This window comes from Cherax quadricarinatus, chromosome 5 (assembly GCF_038502225.1).
Source record: "Cherax quadricarinatus isolate ZL_2023a chromosome 5, ASM3850222v1, whole genome shotgun sequence".
Lineage (NCBI taxonomy): Eukaryota > Metazoa > Arthropoda > Malacostraca > Decapoda > Parastacidae > Cherax > Cherax quadricarinatus.
In genome coordinates, this window is record NC_091296.1 from 63,098,058 (window position 1) to 63,118,356 (window position 20,299).

General features: G+C 43.2%; 1 protein-coding gene across 16 annotated transcripts in view; it reads right to left on the reverse strand.

Annotated features, from left to right (window-relative positions):
• Positions 1-20,299, reverse strand: part of LOC128685077 (protein draper-like) — a 1,011,482-nt gene that overhangs the window by 145,798 nt on the left and 845,385 nt on the right. For all 16 annotated transcript variants that reach the window (XM_070103144.1, XM_070103145.1, XM_070103128.1 and 13 more), the window contains one exon: positions 4,291-4,457. In XM_070103144.1, the coding sequence (XP_069959245.1) occupies positions 4,291-4,400 (110 nt within the window). In that variant the 5' untranslated portion in view covers positions 4,401-4,457. The remainder of the gene's footprint in view (positions 1-4,290; positions 4,458-20,299) is intronic.

Consider the following 20,299-nt stretch of genomic DNA (forward strand, 5'->3'; position numbering starts at 1 on the left):
CTGCTCCTTCTCTAAGGACCCATGGGGAGATGTTGTCCGGTCCCATCGCCTTTGAGGTGTCAAGGTCACTTAGGAGCTTCTTCACCACCTCCTCAGTTGTTAGTATGTCATCCAACACTTGTTGGTATATTCCCTCTTGATGTTCCCTTCTGTGCTGTCTTCCCACAGCCCTTCCTGTCTCTACTGTAAAAACTTCCTTAAATCTCCTGTTCAGCTCCTCACATACCTCCTGATCATTTCTTGTGTTCTCCACCTTCTGTCCTTAATCTGATCACCTGGTCTTTGACTGTTGTCTTCCTCCTGATGTGGCTATACAACAGTTTCGGGTCAGTCTTGATTCTCGATGCTATGTCGTTTTCATACTGTCGCTGGGCCTCCCTCCTTACCTGTGCATACTCATTCCTGGCTCTGTGACTGATCTCCCTATTTTCGTGTGTTCTCTGCCTTCTGTACTTTTTCCATTCTCTATTGCACTTTGTTTTTTGCCTCCTTACACGGTCGGGTAAACCAGGGGCTCGTTCTGGTCTTCCCGTTGTTACTGTTGCCCTTGGGAATAAACCTTTCCACTGCCTCCTTGCATTTTGTTGTTACATATTCCATCATTTCATTTACTGGCTTTCCTGCCAGTTCTCTGTCCCACTGGACCTCCCGCAGGAAGTTCTTCAACCCTATGTAGTCCCCTCTTTTATAGGCAGGCTTTTTCCATTCAACTCCTGTTATTCTCTCCACTTGCAGCTCTATGTATTCAAAGCACAGAACCATGTGGTCGCTAGCTCCTAGGGGACTCTCATACTTGATGTCCTCAATGTCTGAGCTGCCCAGGGTGAACACAAGGTCCAATCTTGCTGGTTCATCCTCCCCTCTCACTCTGGTAGTGTCCTTAACATGTTGGTGCATGAGGTTTTCCAGCCCCACGTCCAACATCCTGGATCTCCATGTTTCGGGACCCCCATGTGGCTCCAGGTTTTCCCAGTCAATCTCCCTGTGGTTGAAATCCCCCATAACCAGCAACTTCGCTCTGCTGGAGTGAGCTCTTCTTGCCACCTCAGCAAGTGTGTCCAGCATTGCTCTGTTGCTCTCTTCATATTCCTCTCTTGGCCTCCTGCAGTTCTGTGGTGGATTATACATCACTGCAATGATCACTGTTCCCTTGACTGAAGTGTACCTACTATGTAGTCTCTCCCGTCTCATTTATGCCTTCCATTTTCTCGAATTTCCATCTGTTTTTTACGAGCAGAGCAACCCCACCTCCCCCCCTGCCCCTTCTATCTTTCCTCATGATCTGGTATCCTGGTGGGAAGATTGCATCTGTTATTGTCTCCGTGAGTTTTGTTTCTGTAACTGCTATGATGTCTGGGGACTTCTCATTGATTCTTTCTTGCCATTCCTCATGTTTATTCGTTAATCCATCTGCATTTGTGTACCAAACCTTCAACTTCTGTTCTAATACTGTAACTGTGGTGCGGGGGGTGGGAACAGGGGGATCGGTGTGTGATGGTTTGGATTGTTCAGTTGCCTTGGGGGTCTCGTGGCTGTAGTCCTTCTGCAGGCGTTTCTGGGGGGTGTGCTTGTCCTTCCATTTGATCCTGGGTAATTCTGCTCTCCTTTTTCATTTCCTCCCATTTCTCCTTTCGTTTTTGAACTCTCTCTTTCATCGTCTTTCTTTCTTCCTGTGTTCTGTCTCGATCGAGGTACACACTCCGGAACTCCTGCTTGCCTCTCAGCCGTGCTTTCTCCTGCAGGATCGTGATTCGGGTTGATTCTGCCTTGAAAATTACATTGAGAGGCCGATTCCTTTTCTTTGTGAACCACCCAATTCTCCGAAAATTTGCTACCTGGGTCATGTCCCCCTCGCCTATCACCTTCATATCTTCAATCGCTTTTTTCTCCTGCTTTCTTTCATCATAAGTTTCCCCTTGTGTGTGTGGTGTGGTGTGTGTGTGGTGTGTGTGGTGTGTGTGTGGTGTGTGTGTGTGGTGTGTGTGTGTGGTGTGTGTGTGTGGTGTGTGTGTGGTGTGTGTGTGGTGTGTGTGGTGTGTGTGTGTGGTGTGTGTGGTGTGTGTGTGGTGTGTGTGTGGTGTGTGTGTGGTGTGTGTGTGGTGTGTGTGGTGTGTGTGTGGTGTGTGTGGTGTGTGTGTGGTGTGTGTGTGTGGTGTGTGTGTGGTGTGTGTGTGGTGTGTGTGTGGTGTGTGTGTGGTGTGTGTGTGGTGTGTGTGTGGTGTGTGTGTGGTGTGTGTGTGTGGTGTGTGTGTGGTGTGTGTGTGGTGTGTGTGTGGTGTGTGTGTGGTGTGTGTGTGGTGTGTGTGTGGTGTGTGTGTGGTGTGTGTGTGTGGTGTGTGTGGTGTGTGTGGTGTGTGTGGTGTGTGTGGTGTGTGTGGTGTGTGTGGTGTGTGTGGTGTGTGTGGTGTGTGTGGTGTGTGTGTGGTGTGTGTGTGGTGTGTGTGTGGTGTGTGTGTGGTGTGTGTGTGGTGTGTGTGTGGTGTGTGTGTGGTGTGTGTGTGGTGTGTGTGTGGTGTGTGTGTGGTGTGTGTGTGGTGTGTGTGTGGTGTGTGTGTGGTGTGTGTGTGGTGTGTGTGTGGTGTGTGTGTGGTGTGTGTGTGGTGTGTGTGTGGTGTGTGTGTGGTGTGTGTGTGGTGTGTGTGTGGTGTGTGTGTGGTGTGTGTGGTGTGTGTGTGGTGTGTGTGTGGTGTGTGTGTGGTGTGTGTGTGGTGTGTGTGTGGTGTGTGTGTGGTGTGTGTGTGGTGTGTGTGTGGTGTGTGTGTGGTGTGTGTGTGGTGTGTGTGTGGTGTGTGTGTGGTGTGTGTGTGGTGTGTGTGTGGTGTGTGTGTGGTGTGTGTGTGGTGTGTGTGTGGTGTGTGTGTGTGGTGTGTGTGGTGTGGTGTGTGTGTGTGGTGTGTGTGTGTGTGTGGTGTGTGGTCTCACCTAGTTGTGGTTGCAGGGGTCGAGTCATAGCTCCTGGCCCCGCCTCTTCACTGGTTGCTACTAGGTCACTCCCTGAATCAAGAGCTCTATCATACCTCTGCTTAAAGCCATGTATGGTCCCTGCCTCCACTACATCGCTTCCCAAACTATTCCACTTCCTGACTACTCTGTGGCTGAAGAAATACTTCCTAACATCCCTGTGAATCATCTGTGTCTTCGGCTTCCAACTGTGTCCCCTTGTTGCTGTGTCCTATCTCTGGAGCATTCTGTCTTTGTCCACCTCGTCAATCCCTCTCAGTATTTTATATGTCGTTATCATGTCCCCCCTATCTCTCCTGTCCTCCAGTGTCGTCAGGTTGATGTCCCTTAACCTCTCCTCGTAGGACATACCTCTTAGCTCTGGGACTAGTCTTGTTGCAAACCTTTGCATTTCTAGTTTCTTTATGCGCTTGGCTAGGTGTGGGTTCCAAACTGGTGCTGCATACTCCAATATGGGCCTAACGTACACGGTGTACAGGGTCCTGAACGATTCCTTATTATCCTTATTAAGATGTCGGAATGCTGTTCTGAGGTTTGCTAGGCGCCCATATGCTGCAGCAGTTATTTGGTTGATGTGCGCTTCAGGAGATGTGCCTGGTGTTATATTCACCCCAAGATCTTTTTCCTTGAGTGAGGTTTGTAATATCTGCCCCCCCCCTAGACTGTACTCCGTCTGCAGTCTTCTTTGCCTTTCCCTAATCTTCATGACTTTGCACTTGTGGGGTTGAACTCCAGGAGCCAATTGTTGGACCAGGTCTGCAGCCTGTCCAGATCCCTATGTAGTTCTGCCTGGTCCTCGTCCGAATGAATTCTTCTCATCAACTTCACATCATCTGCAAACAGGGACACTTCAGAGTCTATTCCTTCCGTCATGTCGTTCACAAATACCAGAAACAGCACTGGTCCTAGGACTGACCCCTGTGGGACCCCGCTGGTCACAGGTGCCCACTCTGACACCTCGCCACGTACCATGACCCGCTGCTGTCTTCCTGACGAGCATTCCCTGATCCATTGTAGTGCCTTCCCTGTTATCCCTGCCTGGTCCTCCATTTTTTGCACCGATCTCGTGTGGAACTGTCAAACGCCTTCTTACAGTCTAGGAAAATGCAATCTACCCACCCTTCTCTCTCTTGTCTTACTGCTGTCACCCTGTCATAGAACTCCAGTAGGTTTGTGACAGGATTTCCCGTCCCTGAAACCATGTTGGCTGCTGTTGATGAGATCATTCCTTTCTAGATGTTCCACCAATCTTCTCTCGTGCGTGCGTGCGTGTGGGGGGGGGGGATTCATCAGTACGAGGCAACACAACCGTCTGGGCTGGACACTTACGTCTCTTGTTTGGTGCACACGTTGGGACCGGAGAGGGCAGCGACCGTGGGCGTCCACACCGTCACGCCCACCATCGCAGCCACCCACACCGCCCACATGCCCGACCACATCCTCCAAGCTTCACGGCTGCTGTTGCTGCTACAGCGTCCGCCTCATGTCATCAACACCTGAAATAAATTAGAAAATTATTTTAAAGCTAGGTACATTAGCAATGCTAACTTATTATGTAACTGTTAACTGGTACAAACGTTATTTAAACTAACGTTCCACTACACAGGATGGGTTTCGTTATGTAAGAGTAAAGATGGCTATGCTTTCCCGATAGATGAGGAAGACGTGTGCAACAGTTTGGCCCCAAATGTCCAAATGTTTCATCTACACAGTAGGTTTCTTCGGTCAAATACAGAGGCAGTAGCAGTAGAATTGTATTTACTATGTAATCAGCCAGTCACACTCAAGGCAGTAATTTTGAGGTCTTCAGCCTGGAAAAGGCTTCAGCTCTATAGGCTTGAGTAATCTGAAGCCGAAGCCCGAGAATGGAGATTTGTACTGTCAAAAGTGAGACGTAGAAAATCTTTATGACGGAAGATGTGAGGCCCACTAACAGAAACAATAATGTAAGAATTGAACAGCACTGTAGCAAGCCTACTGGCCCATGCTAAGCAGGTCCCTCTCAAATCCAATTTTCTAACTCTTAACTAGTGCCTCTCAATTCTTGCGTTCTTGCTTCTACTAGTGGACCCCCACCTTTTCTGCAGTTTTCAAGATTTTCTGCGTATTGCCTTTGACAGTATACAAGTCTCCAGTCTCAGGCTTAAGCTTCACATTGTTACAGACTATAGAACTGAACTCCTCTCCAGACTGAGAGAATGACCTCAAAACTACTCTTGAGTGATGGACTCATTACATCTTTACATCTCCACTACTGCCGTCTCTTCTGTATTCAACTAAAAAAATAAAACTGGGCAAAACATTTCGACAAAGATACAAAACTGTTCGACATTTTACTCATTTATGTGTTTTAAATATCATTTACATAATGTGTTTTCCTGTCAATTTCCATATATTTTAGTAGATAATAGGGAGGAAAACTAGCTGTATCTTCCCATATATTATATATAGTGTATATAATATATATATATATATATATATATATATATATATATATATATATATATATATATATATATATATATATTTAGTAGAACCTTCAGTACCAGAGATGTCTAATATCTGTTATTGTATTACTTGGCCAAACTGACAACCAATAGACAGCTATGCCACCACGAGACGTGCAGCCATTAAGTTTCACCTTGACTTTACCCTTCAAGACATCACTATCAATCATTATTTTCCTATCAAATGACTAACTTGAAACAAGTCATCACAACATGTGGATATATGTCACCAGTCTGGCAGACTGTTCTTAAGAGTTTATTTCAGCTTCAGTCTTCTCACAAATAAACCACACTTCGAAGGGAAACTTTGAGACGGAGTTTCAGTCGGTCCTGAGCCATCATATCGCAGGGTTTGAACCTGATCAGCCAGGCTGAGGTACAAGGTATACTTGTTTTATGTAGTAATGCTTCTACCTTGTTAAGTACAAAATGAGAGTATTCTTGCTCTATGTAATAACTGCACCGTGCTATGGTACACGGTGTGCTCTTATTCCATGTACTAATTCTTCTACCTGGTGCTGAGGAACAGTTTCAGTACTCTCTTCATCCGCTTTACAGTATTAATTACAGCTTCGGGAGATACTGCTATTTATAATCTTAACTTGTCTTTCCTGGTTTTTTTTTCTTCTGAATTAGTTTATCTGGACTCATTTTTTTGGAAATTACCAAGCTATCTTTCCTTTTTATTTACATCTATATCAATTCTTGCCTTTTACTGGAAAATCTGAGCAGGTTGCATTTCCCCGAGTGAACTCTCAAATCTGGGTGACAATGACAAGTTTATTTTAGCATCGTACATGTTTCTACAAAGGAATGTAACAATTTGGCGAACATGCCAGAAGCCCCTTTATATGCAGAGCATTTCCGGTAAACTTTAAACTAGTTAAGATTAATAATGCAATTACCGTGCAGTACAGTATTACAATTTAGCACAATTTAAAACAATGAAATTGAAATATTTATAAGTTTGAAGTAATGAGTAAATGGCTGAGCAATGCTAGAACCAACACGCCTTCGAAGCAGCAGTGACCTCTTAGCATATTCATGCATTTCCAGAGGTGTTGATATCTACATTGGCTTTCATATCCGCATGTTTCCACTGCATAATGTTTACATAATTCTCTGCTTTATGACCGTCTGCGATGGTCTCTCTTATACCATCCAATTTCCTGCGATTTGTTCTTTACCATTTCCGTGTCCTGTGTTTGTGTAATCTTTTTCCTGGTTTCCTCCTGTTGATTTGCTCTTGCTAGCTCTTACTAGCTCAAAATAATGTTTATTGACAAATTCAATGACGGGGAGGGGGAAGGACAGGAGCTATACTCACAGTGGGATGGGATGAGATCTCTCAAAAGTCACAGTTGGTGGCTATGTTAGCATTCAAAAGGTCTACGATGTGTGACTATGTTGGATGATCTCATTCACAGGGATGCTCATGGTAGAGCTTCTGGCTTATTTTTCGACTTGCTGTGTTCCAGTCCACCGATAAAGTGGGAATACATAAATTTATATACATGTATACATACCCCCCCCCCCCTTTACACAAGCACACAATGATGCTCCACCTAGCTATAATTCTTTCAAACAATATGAAAATCAAGTTGATGTACTGTACTGAGAGTAAAGCCAAGTGGAACGTTATGTGGGCTGCCCAAGCAGGCATTTACGTTAAGTTTGTACCCTTGTTGATGGCTGGCAACGTATCCTCACTCTCACTCGCCGTACACTTGTACTAGTCTAGTTGTGATTGCAGGGGGTCTGATCTTTGTTCTTGCTATTGTGGTCTCGGCTCCTGGACCCCCCTTTTGTGGAATCCCTGTCCTCTCTTAACTGCCCATGAAGGGTTGATTTGCGACTTACCTGGAGGTTATTCCGGGGATCAACGCCCCCGCGGCCCGGTCCATGACCAGGCCTCCCGATGGATCAGGGCCTGATCAACTAGGCTGTTACTGCTGGCCGCACGCAGTCCAACGTACGAGCCACAGCCCGGCTGATCCGGCACTGACTTTAGGTATCTGTCCAGCTCTCTTGAAGGCAGCCAGGGGTTTATTGGCAATTCCCCTAATGCTTGATGGGAGGCTGTTGAACAGTTTTGGGCCCCGGACACTTATGGTGTTTTCTCTTAGTGTACCAATGGCGCCCCTACTTTTTATTGGGGGCATTTTGCATCGCCTGCCCAGTCTTTTACTTTCGTAGGGAGTGATTTCTGTGTGCAGATTTGGGACCATTCCTTCCAAGATTTTCCAAGTGTAGATTATGATATATCTCTCCCTCCTGCGTTCCAACGAGTACAAGTCAAGTGCTTCCAAGCGTTCCCAGTAGTTAAGGTGCTTGACAGAACTTATACGTGCAGTAAAGGATCTCTGTACACTCTCTAGATCTGCGATTTCACCTGCTTTGAATGGAGATGTTAATGTACAGCAGTATTCCAGCCTAGAGAGAACAAGTGATTTGAAAAGGATCATCATGGGCTTGGCATCTCTCGTTTTGAAAGTTCTCATTATCCATCCTATCATTTTCTTTGCACGTGCGATCGTGGCACTGTTGTGATCCTTGAAAGTGAGATCCTCAGACATTACTACTCCCAGGTCCCTTACATTATTTTGCCGCTCTATTGTATGGCCGGAGTCAGTAGTATACTCTGTTCTAGTTATTATCTCCTCCAGTTGCAAAGCCCTACTCATATAGCACTCTTTGACAGTTTCTGACTATTAATGAGCTAACACTTACGTTATTTGTTAAGCAATTCTGAGGAATATCTTCCCCACGGCCCAGTCTCAGACCAGGTCTCCTAGTTTGGAAAAGAAATATCTGAGAATCAAAAACTTAAGAAGCATATAGCCAGGGGTGCTCCAGAATTACCATACATGAGAGACTTAGGGGTGGCTCTGTGAGAGCTGGATGCTGTGCCCTCTTTGTACTGTTGATGCACATAGGGATATAGTGACATTTGTATATTAAATTAAAGGAGAAGTTTAACAGATTTATCTGTCATCTTATGGGATAATGAGGGAAAAAAAAACACCAGCAATCTTGCCAGAGTGCAATAAAAAAAAAACAGGTTTTAGTTTCCTTCATTTCATAAATCATAATTATACTTAGTTCCGTCATTGGCTATTAAGTCACTGAAAATTTGGACGAAAAGAGAAATATCCCTACTATATATGCCAGACAGACAGTCTGGTTCTTAGAAAGGCAAGAAGTTTCTTGGCAATCTCCCCCCCCCCCACAACCCTCCCAGAGAAAAGAAATATCCTCCTTTCTTATCACCTGCATCCCCTTCCCAATCACAGCATCCTCCTCACTTACCACAGCAACTTCCTTCCCTATCACCTGGGCACAAACTTTACTATCCCCGCCACCTTGAGATGTAAAATACCCACAAAAATGTAGCAAGAGATTCTCTACTGACAACGTTTCGCCCCCCCCCCCCCCCAGCGGATTTTATAACGGGAACTGTTCGTAACTATAAAAGACCACTGCAAGGAGCGAAACTGTCAAAGGATGGAAATAAGTCAGACTTTGGAGTTAGCCCAGGTAATTTACACTTTTGTACCTGTACCCATCATCCTAGGTAATTTACACTATATACGATAATTGTACTTGTGTATCTGTGCCTAAATAAACTTGCTTATTTAAAGTTCTCTTCCAACGTGTCATTATTCTAGACTTTCTCTCCCAACCTTGCTGAGGTGACGCAGCACGTCAAGGGATACTCTCTAAATTTCGCATTATTCCTGGTCTGTTACCCAATCATTCCTACTCTCGACAACTATTAAAACTGCTTCCACTTTCTTTCTACAGATCCTTCCACTTTCTATTATTACACTAGCGGAATAATTAAAAAATTCACACAAAAATAGAGCCAAGCCAGTTAGCCAGTTTACCCAAGTGCCACTTTCTTTAAACAGAAACAATTCAAGATCAACAATGGTTTTCTTCACATCGCAAGTAACAAGAAACAGTTATGGTGTGCATGACAATGTGGCTGAAAACAGAGGGAGTTGGGGGAAGAGGTTGAGTGTGTGTTTAATATTCTGCTAGTGTATTTACTCGCCTACATGTGGTTGCAGGGGTCGATTCACAGCTCCAGCTCCCCCTCTCTCTATGTGAGAGAAAAAAAATGAGAAAAACAACGAAAAATATAAAAGAAAACTGTACTCTGGTGAGTCAGTGTGGGGAGGGAGAGGGGTACAAGGTCATCAGTGATCCCTGACCTCCTTGCAAGTATCCTAGGGAGGGGTTACTGGTTCTCACTTCCTAGTGACCCTAGTCCCTACTTTGACCAAGTCATACTCGTACAAATCTGATAGTTTCCTGGTGTTCAATTTGTTTGTGGTTAAATACAAGTTTAAACAATTTTGTTTATTTAATTCTAACCAAACCCAACTTAAAATTAAGAAGCATTTGTAAGTTTACGTCACCCAAACTGTAATAAATCACCGACTTCACTGGGTTAGATTTAATACCATGTACCCAATATACACGTTGCGTCCATAACGTGCGCGCGCGCGCTCTCAAAACATAAAAAGTTATTAGTTATATACCTTTTAAAAGCATAAATGAAGATTTACAAGGAACGTTGTGATGAATGGTTTGAAAAACCGACAAGTTGAAGATTGAGACACTTATGCAGCATATGGGAATCTTTATTCAGGAAACGTTTCCTGAATAAAGATTCCCATATGCTGCATAAGTGTCTCAATCTTCAACAAGGAACGTTAAGAGACTGACTCAAAATCAGCGAAATAAATGAAGATAATGTGTGGTTGTCAACACCAGTTGACAATTTCCTTCCTAGGTAGGAAAGAGTCAAGTTTCAATTTACACATTCTAAGTTGGTTTACATCAACAGAAAAAATCATTCAACCACAAATAAGCTAATTCAGAAATAAACAGTACCCAAGCAGCCGGGCTATGGTTCGTACGTTGGACTACGTGTAGCCAGCAGTAACAGCATGGTTGATCAGACCCTGATCCACCGGGAGGACTGGTCAAGAACTGGGCTGCGAGGGGGGGGGAGGGTTTGACCCCCAAAAAACACTCCAGGTAGGCGGCCAAGCCTATCCAGTAAACTTTCGAATGTGTACGCTCAGTAGTGGTGAGAGAACGGGTTGCGGGCACCCACTGCTACCTGGAGTCTACTTGAGGATATTCCAGGGATCAACGCCCCCGCGGCCCGGTCCACGACCAGGCCTCCCGGCTGATCTGGCACCGACTTTAGTATTTCTCCAGCTCCCTCTTGAAGGTAGCCAGGGGTCAATAGGCGATTCTCGTTATGCATGATAGGAGGCTGCTGAACAGTCTTGGGCCCCAGGCACTTGTGTTTTCTCTTAGTGTACCAATGGAGCCCCTATTCATTGGGGGCATTTTGCACCGCCTGCCCAGTCTTTCACTTTCGTAGGGAGTGATTTGTGTGTGCAGATTCAGGATCATTCTTTCTTCGAATGGTCCCAACCTGCATGGCATGTCCCCCCCCCCATTCTCCAGCCATTACAACTCAAGTGATACAGGAGTCACGGTGTTTGCAATAATGTTTAAAAGAACGTTTACATAAATTACAAGAAACGTGACGTAACATTAAACTCTATAGGTGGCATTGTCGACACCACAGGTAGGCAAGACCTATGCTCCGCCCAGCAATATATTAGTAGCAATATACTGGTAATTAGAACCTAAAAAAAGTACAGCAACCCTACTGGCCCACGCTAGGCAAGTCCACCTCATACCCACCCGTGTACTGTTCCAACCTATATTTAAAGTTACGCAAAGTTCTCGTCTCAATTATGCTACCTGGAAGTTTGTTCCATTCATCTATAATCCTACTACCAAGGCAGTACCTCCCAATATCCTTTCTCAATCTAAATTTCTCTAACTTTAATCCCCTGCTTAGAGTACTGTATTTGTTAAGATATTTTCAACACGCTATTTATATTCCCTATATTCTTTTTTGTTTCCATTTGTACAAGTAAATCGCATCTCCCCTAATTATACACTATTAGGATACAGTAGCACTGCTGATGTATCCAGCTCCACTAAATGCCAAAAGAAACATTTGCGCTGATCGTAATTTTTAAAGAATGTCGGACAGTTTCTGAAGCGGCATTTATTGACCTGCCGCCTTTTTTTTTTGGTTATGTTTTAGACAGGTTATTAAAAAAATATTGCGCGATCCTCGAAATTTCTTTTTTTTTTTTTTAATAAATTTTCGAGTGACTTGTCAATCACTTTCAGGATTTTTGAGTCATGTATACAAGTAAACAAAAGCCTGCACCATTACTAAATAACCTGGGACGCATTCAGCACAAAGGCACCAAGTGGGGAAACTAATTTCTTTACTACCGTAAAACTGCTTCTCTTTCTTTTATTTTCAATCAACATGCATACAAATTTCAGGATGCAAAACTGGAACGCTTACCAAAAAACAAACACAGACTGAAAGAAACGTGTACCTCAATTAGAAAAAAAAATCGACCTCCAGGACTAGTCCCCCCCCCTTGTTCCCTTCAACAAGCCTCGCTCTTTCACATTGCTCACAAAATTAATCTGATGAACAACTGTGCCGTCTATCCACCAAATTATTTGGCAAATATATAATTATGCAACAAAAAATGAATTATAACCTAACAAAATTGCCTTTGTCAATCATTACATAAAACGATTTCCTATATTTCACACAAGCTGTGCTAGCTCCCAGTATTTTTGTACAAATATGTTAGAACCATTATTTTTATAATGGATAGTTTTCAGTTCTAAAAAAAAAAAATCTGCATAAAATTGCATAAAACTCTGGTTTATATTCCAAGTGATCAACATTGACGAGTGTTACGAAGAGAAGAGATACATTATCAACAAATAATTTACGTAAAATGGAGTTAGTATAAATATCTTTTCCTCAAAAATCCCTCAATGAATATATATATACATATATATATATATATATATATATATATATATATATATATATATATATATATATATATATATATATGAATATAATATAATATATATATATATATATATATATATATATATATATATATATATATATATATATATATATATATATATATATATATATATATATATATATATGAATAAGACGTATACAACATTTGGTATCTATTTCCGAAACTTTTTCGCCTGCGCAGTAGGTTTCTTCCCTGCAATACGAATCTCCTTATTTATCAACTTCTCTGTACTGTATGTCATTATCATATTAACAATATTATTACTAATTTATACATGCCTCTGTAAGTACTGGTTTACAATTAACAATTCTGGGATGAAAGTTTAGAAGAGACTTCGGTCACTCCTGGACCATTATCAGATGTCCTGAAATTTCCTCTTCATAATGTGAGCTACTCGTGAGTTGTACCAGCCACAACACTGACTCGTTCTGATGATCAGATTACTCCAAGAGTCGCCTTGAATTGAGTAATACAACTATCGAGGTAATTTTTTTTTTAAACCTAGCCATGGATGTCCTGTGCCTCGGTTGGTAGCGCACTCTGCTCACATACTGTGTCGTTCGATCCCCGGCACGGCTGAAAACGTTGGGTATGCTTCCTTCAGCCTCTGTTTACCTAGATGTAAGTGACTCTAGGAAGAGGGGTGCCTTGACGCCGGGAAGGGCTCTTGATCCGATTCGAGTGAAGGGAAGGTTGCCATCCCTGGAATCTAATCTCAATACCTTTCAATAAGGGTTCAGCGCTCTCTAACAACCCTTTAAATAATTATCATAATATAATTTAACACTGTCCACTTGTTACCACTTCACAAGATGGAAGTGGATTATCTGTTTCATGGGGAAGCGCTAGATGCAATCAAGTTTGATCCGAGGACGGAGAAGGGTAGCTCCAATTCCTAGGATCAAGAGGTATTAACCAACATCAAGGCACTATTCCCTTTGAAAGAGGATACAAGCTGAACTATGACCTCTGAAATTCCTCTAATCTGTGGCCAGAACAAAGCTGTCTTTATAATACATGGGAGGGTATTCTTAACTGGTGGGTAACATGTGCAAGTCTGGCTCCCTTAACTGAATAAAGTGTGCAAGTTAGGTATCCGTAACTAATGAGTAAAGACATGTACAACAGTCTGGTATCCTTAACTAACGAGTGAAACATGAACAATAGTTTGGTATTAACTAATGAGCGAGAAATGGGCAACAGTCTGGTAGCTCTATTACCGAGACATTTCACCTGTTCAGCAGGTGAATAAAATGGAGACGACAAAAGTGGTGATGGAGATGTATAATCAGTCCCTCAGCCTTGAGAGACGACAAAAGTGGTGATGGAGATGTATAATCAGTCCCTCAGCCTTGAAGACTTAAGTGTCCGAGGTGGTCAGTCCCTTATCCCTAGTAAGTGTTCAGCTTCACAGCTTTGATCACAATACATTTCGACTGAAGCCTGCTGAGCAGGCGACAACTGTCTGCAATAAAGATAAACTGTTGCTAGCGTCTTACTCGAAGACTTTGCATTATATACCACTACAAAAGTATCGTTAATTGCCACCCACTGATGAAAAGAAGGTCACAAGGACAACTGGACTGATGAATATTAGTTCAATGGGCGCTAGCCAGATCAGCTTTGCTGCCAGCATTTTCTAAGCATTTTTCTATTTCTCATTATCTGAAAAATAATTGGAGAAGTGGCACTCATCTGCTGGAAACTGGAAGGTATCCATCTCTCTTCCCACTGCTGAACGTGCAGGCAAGTCCGAACATTAATTGCCCTGAACACCAAAATGCTCTGTAACCCATCAAAAGACTACTTTTTTGTTGCGGTGCAAAGGACGAGGAAAGGTGAACAATCAAAAGTGCTGATCACAGGTGAACCCCCCCCCCCGACACGGGGTTAAGACAGCCCGTTTATAGTTAACAGTTTGTAGAAAAAAATATCCAGACGATCTGTCGATCATTGTTGAGCTTTATCAAATCATAACTTTATAAAGCTCAACGCTGAGCATAACTTCGCAAGAATAAAGATTTGGTCTGCAAATTGTCTCAAACTTTGCCAGTCGAACCTCGACCCATTCAGTGGTGCCTGCACCACTGAATGGGTCGAGGTATATTTAGCAACATGATGGGAACAAAAGCTGGATATGTTCTACTTTTGCAGCTCGGCTTATAGCTAGGTTATCTTGTTGATTGCCTATGCAATCAGGCTGTTGCTGTTAGCGACCCGTTGGCCCCCTTAACCATCACAGCCTGGTAGATCTGGCACTTGGGGAAAGCAGAGATTCACAATCCTTTCGAAAACTTATGCTTGTTCCAGAAATATTTCAGATATTTGCTGGAAACAGTGAAGAGTTGAACCACGGATGCTGACAATGTTCTCTTTTTGCCCGTGGCTCCCCTGCTTTACTCTGGATTTATTTTGCACTTCCATATCTCTCACACCAATAAGATATCTTCCAGATGTATATCATTTACTACTACTCGTTTGCTACAGAAATTTACGTCAAGTGAAGAAACCTGTCAGTCTGATCAGGGAGACATCACTAGGACAGTGATATCAAGTCATAGGTCAAGGACACGAAGGGGAATAGTCTATAGTCCTAAAAGGACCCACGGCAGCAGCTACTGATGGCTTACTGGTGCTGGACTAGTGATCCTAGTGGCTTGCAATGTATAGAGAATTGATAGGTTGACATAATAGTAAATTTCATGGTGGGAGAGAAGTGCATATAATTTTGCTGTAATGATAAACTCCAGCAGTAGGTCTAGGATCAGGAAAAACAGCTGTGTATTCCACTCCATCGGAAGATCTGAAGACATCAGTGTATACATCAGTAGCGTACGACTGAGAATGGAAATAATCAAGGAAGTGCTAGCACAGTGTTGGCACATCGGGGATGAAATTTGGGAAGGGTAAACCATAAGATTTTCAATGTAGGATTAAGGGAAGGAAGAGAAAAAACAGAACGAAGAGGAAGATCACTGGATTATGACCAACCAGACGCACTGAAACAGATGAACAGAGCCACATGGTAGACCAAGGAACCGTAACCAACCAGTTAGTTCTGTAAAAAGTCCACAAGGTTGTTGAGCCATTTCGTGTGACCAACATTAGCTGTTATTTTCCCAGTATAGCCAGGTCTGAGTGACTGCACACTCACATTACCTACCAATAAAACTAAGACAAGAAAAGCCATTCACTAGAACTTGCGCCAACACAAATGGCCACAACACAAGCAGGCGCAAGACTGCCAAACAATATCTGAAGAGCGGCTGCCTGTATCTAGTGGCCGCCGCCAAGCCAATAATCAATAATAATATGCCATTATTGCTATTGGCTTGACACTAGCGGCATTGGGAGGAGCGCCTTCACCACACTACCATAAAGACGCACCATTTGGCTACACCATCTCCAAGTGTCTCATAAAGGTGCATCTATTTCATGTTTGGGAGCACAATGGGCAGTCATCTGCCCCTGGCTACAGCACCTGCCAGCTCACTCCGCCCAGTACGTAGTGATACCAACGCTCTTTGAAACTATGATGTTTTGCTGCCAAACAAGCTAGAGTGCCTGTGTAGCAAAACCAGTCACCTTTAAGTTTTGTCATATACAAGTCTTCTAGCTTCAAGTTACGGCTTCGTTATTTATTTTCCCTACCCTCCCAACCACACACTTCCTTATAGCTTTCGTCTTGTTTCACCTTGATTCTAAACCTCTGATCTGATTATACTAGTTTATTTCATTTTTCTGTCCTGATTATGACTTGACAATCCTGGATGAACCGAAACTTACCTTGTCATATACCCGTAACCTGTTTTGAGACTAATTTTTACCTTATCATCCCGGCCTATAGCCAGGCTTTTCTGGTGACTGCCTGCTTAACGGGGCTGTTTCTGCTGGCGACCCGCTGGCCCACAGCCATCACAGCCTCGTTGATCCGGCACTAAGCGGTAGTAAATTTTCTCTTAAAACTTTTGCAGGTTTATCTCCAATTTGCGGGTTAGTTGTGAAAGTTTTTTTTTTTTCTTAAATCTCCTCCTAAAGTAAATATTTTATTGTGCGCTCAAGTGGTTAGTAATATTATGGGATATTAATAAATTAAATCAATATGTAGAGCATATCTTCATTTAGAAGTTCACGCAAAAAAATGTGGATACACTAAGATTCTAGCGTCTTATCTCTCATAATTAAGTATGGATCTATTTCTAACACTTCGATATATTATTATTATTTTTTTTTTTTTTTTTTTTTTTTTTTACACCATTCAGTTTACAAGTTAACACAATTTTCAAACCATTTTCCCTCCCCTTCCGTGCTTTTTTTCCATTAACATATTTCTACATTCTTCTCCCTCTCTGTGACTGACGCTCGTCCACTCGAGAGTTATCCTAACCTCAGCTAATTTCAAATCCCAGCCCTATCTAATTATTACGACCATCTTTCCTGGGATGTGACCCCAGGCAGTCAGCAGGTACCTGCTTACTGCTAAGTGAAGAGGAATAACGGGTTTAAAGAAATATGCAAAAGTTTCCGCTCATGCTGGGATAAAACTTATCCCCTCTGTTGCAAGACGAAGATGTTACCTATGGACAACCTATGATTCTGGTCTTTGCAACCCCCCCCCCTTATGTTTACACTTTGTAATTATGATTTACGTCTTACAAGCTGACCTGCCAGAGATACCTGTAACTGTCTAGTAGTGACCTGTACTCCTTGGAACGTAGCCCACATATGTACATTATAATCTACAACTATTTTTAAAAATCAATACCATGGCTGCAATTATTAACCCGCCCACAATTTGGAGAAGAAACCGGATATATCTGGAGATATATCTGGATATATATCTGGATTCAAACATTTTTTAAAAGTTCCCTCTCCATATTATGGGTCGATTGTGAACATTAAACTATTGTTTGCAGCTCATTTCTCCAACATAAAATTCCGCCATCATCCGAGATTGTCATGTAGGGGGGTATTGGAATGAATCGGATATAAGTGGGGAATATGGGAGAAGGGGATTATGTAGGCAGGGGAGAGGCAGGCGAGGTGGTAGGAAGGTGATGATTAGCAGAGGTAGGTAGGTAATGACAGGTCAGTGGTGACCACCACGACACTCTCATTAACTCTAAACTACTCACTAACATATGCCTCGCCCACTCTTCACTCATAAACATAATAAAATATAAGAAATAGGAATAGCAAATAACGGGGACAGTGAATATTACTATTCTACTCAAACACAGTTTATTATTAAGTCTTTGTACAATAATATATTTGGGAACAGGAGTACATAATTGTGGTTTAGATAAATGGGGTGGTACACATAAGCAGTGAGACAGGGAAATACAATCAACTTGACCAAAATGAATGTAACTTACAAATAGTACAGAGGACAGTTCACTACAGGAACTAAGCCCCAGGTCCCAAGACCTACACAGCACGAGTACTGCGCCAAGCCAGTACTCTGCCCACTGCCTCCAACAGTCTCCTCCAGCGACTTCAGCAGCCTTCTCCCGAGCCCTGCACCCCAGCAGCAGCTCCGCTCGAAGTCTCTGCTCAGGAGCTCTGCACCCCAGCAGCAGCTCCGCACGAATCTCTCTGCTCAGCTGTTCCTTGGGCTTATATCGTGGTCCAAGCACCCTCCACAACCACGTGTACGACCTGACGCCTGGATTTGACGCCGTCAAGAACAAAAGACCTCAGACGTGGGCGTGGCTACAGACATTTGCCAAGGCAAGGTGTGACCATATAATTGGTTAAATTAGGTCTCCCCAGAGACCTCAAGCCCAGCTGAACTACATCACAAGATAACATTCATAATTCTCCTTAGTGAAGCTGATGACCGGGCCAAACTTTCATTAGCATGTCCTTGAAGACCAGTGTATGAAAGACTCCACAGCGACTGAACCACTTTCTCGACGTCTTAACAAGGAAGCTACATTCTCAAGACGGCCTACTTAGAACGAGTAATGAGGTTAGGGAGTCAAACTTGTCTCCGGGTTTGTGTATACCAAAGAGCAATGCGTATGGTAAACAGTTTAGCATGTAGTTATTAATGTTAAATGTGTCTTATTGTCATTGGTCTGGTTTACAGTGGCAGCACTTCCCGTCTATTCATTGATATACGAGAGGGAGGGGAGGAAAGGAAGATGTCAAGGAGCACGAATATAAGAGGAAAAAAATGAGAAGATGAAGCAGAAAGAAAACTAAAAATAAGGAAGACGAACGATGCAACAGAGAATGAAAAAGTAAAAAGAGGAACGCGACAAGGACAAAAAAGAAACAAAGGACACCGATTACAAGGAAGAGTTAGATAAAATGAAAGAACGAGACAACAAGAACAGTGAAGCAGGAAGGAACGCGACCAAGACAGGACACACAATGGTACCATACCTTTCACTGCTACTTAGTGTCACAAACACTTAAAATAATTAAAAGAAATAAATGAATTCGGCACCTTGAGGATTTGTTTGCGCAAAACCGAGTACATCCGCGGTGTGTGGAAGACAAGGGGGAAGGGGGGGGGGATGTCCTGTGGATGCAGTACTGTCCCTTCAGAGGAGTTTCTTTGTGCTGATAAAGGGTTCTTGATTCATTTAACTGGAGCTTCCCTCGACTTCCTTGGATCAACACTTCCCTCCCATTCACCAGGCGCTGAACGATCTAGTCATAAAATTTGCAAATAACGATCAATAACGGAAAAACACATTGGTTTACAACAGTGTTATGATTTCGCGAGTCGTAATAACAACGGAGTTAATATTAGCCCGCAGTGAAGGGTAGAATGATAGTAACGTTAATGAAGCTATATCACTGAACTTCACAGTTGTCCGAAATCACTAGCTGGCGACATGGTACAGGGTGCGCCACCTTGAGCTAAGTCACTGTTACAGCCAGGTAGACGTACCTACCTGTGACCAGTTTCCAGAGTACCTATACCTTCTCACTCGTCTCCAGAGGAGAGATTTACCTGTGAACTGCCCCACAGTGATTATGTTCAGGTATCGTACTAAGTGATTTTAGATTTATTTTCACAAGGGCAAATCAAGTACAAGAAACTTCACGAGTGGAGAAATTACGAGGGGAAAGAAAAAGAAAGCACGCAAGAGAAAGAGGGAAGGCCATTCCTGAATACCCACACATCCCCAGATATTGAATGCCAAAATCAACAAAGGCAGCATCAGCCAACATTCTATATCAGAATGCATCAAAAAATTCCAGTAGGGAGTGTGGAAGGGGTTGTGGAGGATGGGGGGTGAGGAGTGGAAGAGTGAGAAGAGGAAGGGGGAAATGATAAGCGGGGGGAACTGGAGGGAGGGGGTACGGGGTAGATGTCTGACCCTGGCTTACTATGGATCACTGCCGGGTTACCACATTGAGAAGACCCGAGCCAGGACTGGTCCTGGGAAGCCTGCATGAGCATATGGATCATGAAAAAAAAATGAGTACATGCCCGTGGAAGAGCGAGTGGGAGCTAGAAGATAAAGTTAAAGGAGAAAGAGGGAGGGGACGAAAATGGAGGCTTTAATGGGTGGCAGTAAAGGGGAGAATCTCGTGGGTGGGGGGTTGGTGAACTCTTGTGGATGAAAGGGACATAATCCACTCTTGCGTTGGTCAATAGTGTGCTAGACAAAACCATGTTCTTAGCGAAGCGTAGCCAAGATAATGCCAAGAACCACTTTACCACAGAACCTTCCCCCCTCTCTGACAACACCGCAATATGATCCTTAACACCATGAGGCAATTAGATTCTCTTTACTGCGGCTGCGGTATCACTTGAGTAGCTACTATCGAGGGGATATTACCACTTCATGCCTGGCTGCATTAATCCTGGGTTTATTACTAAAGATCATGGTAAATGGC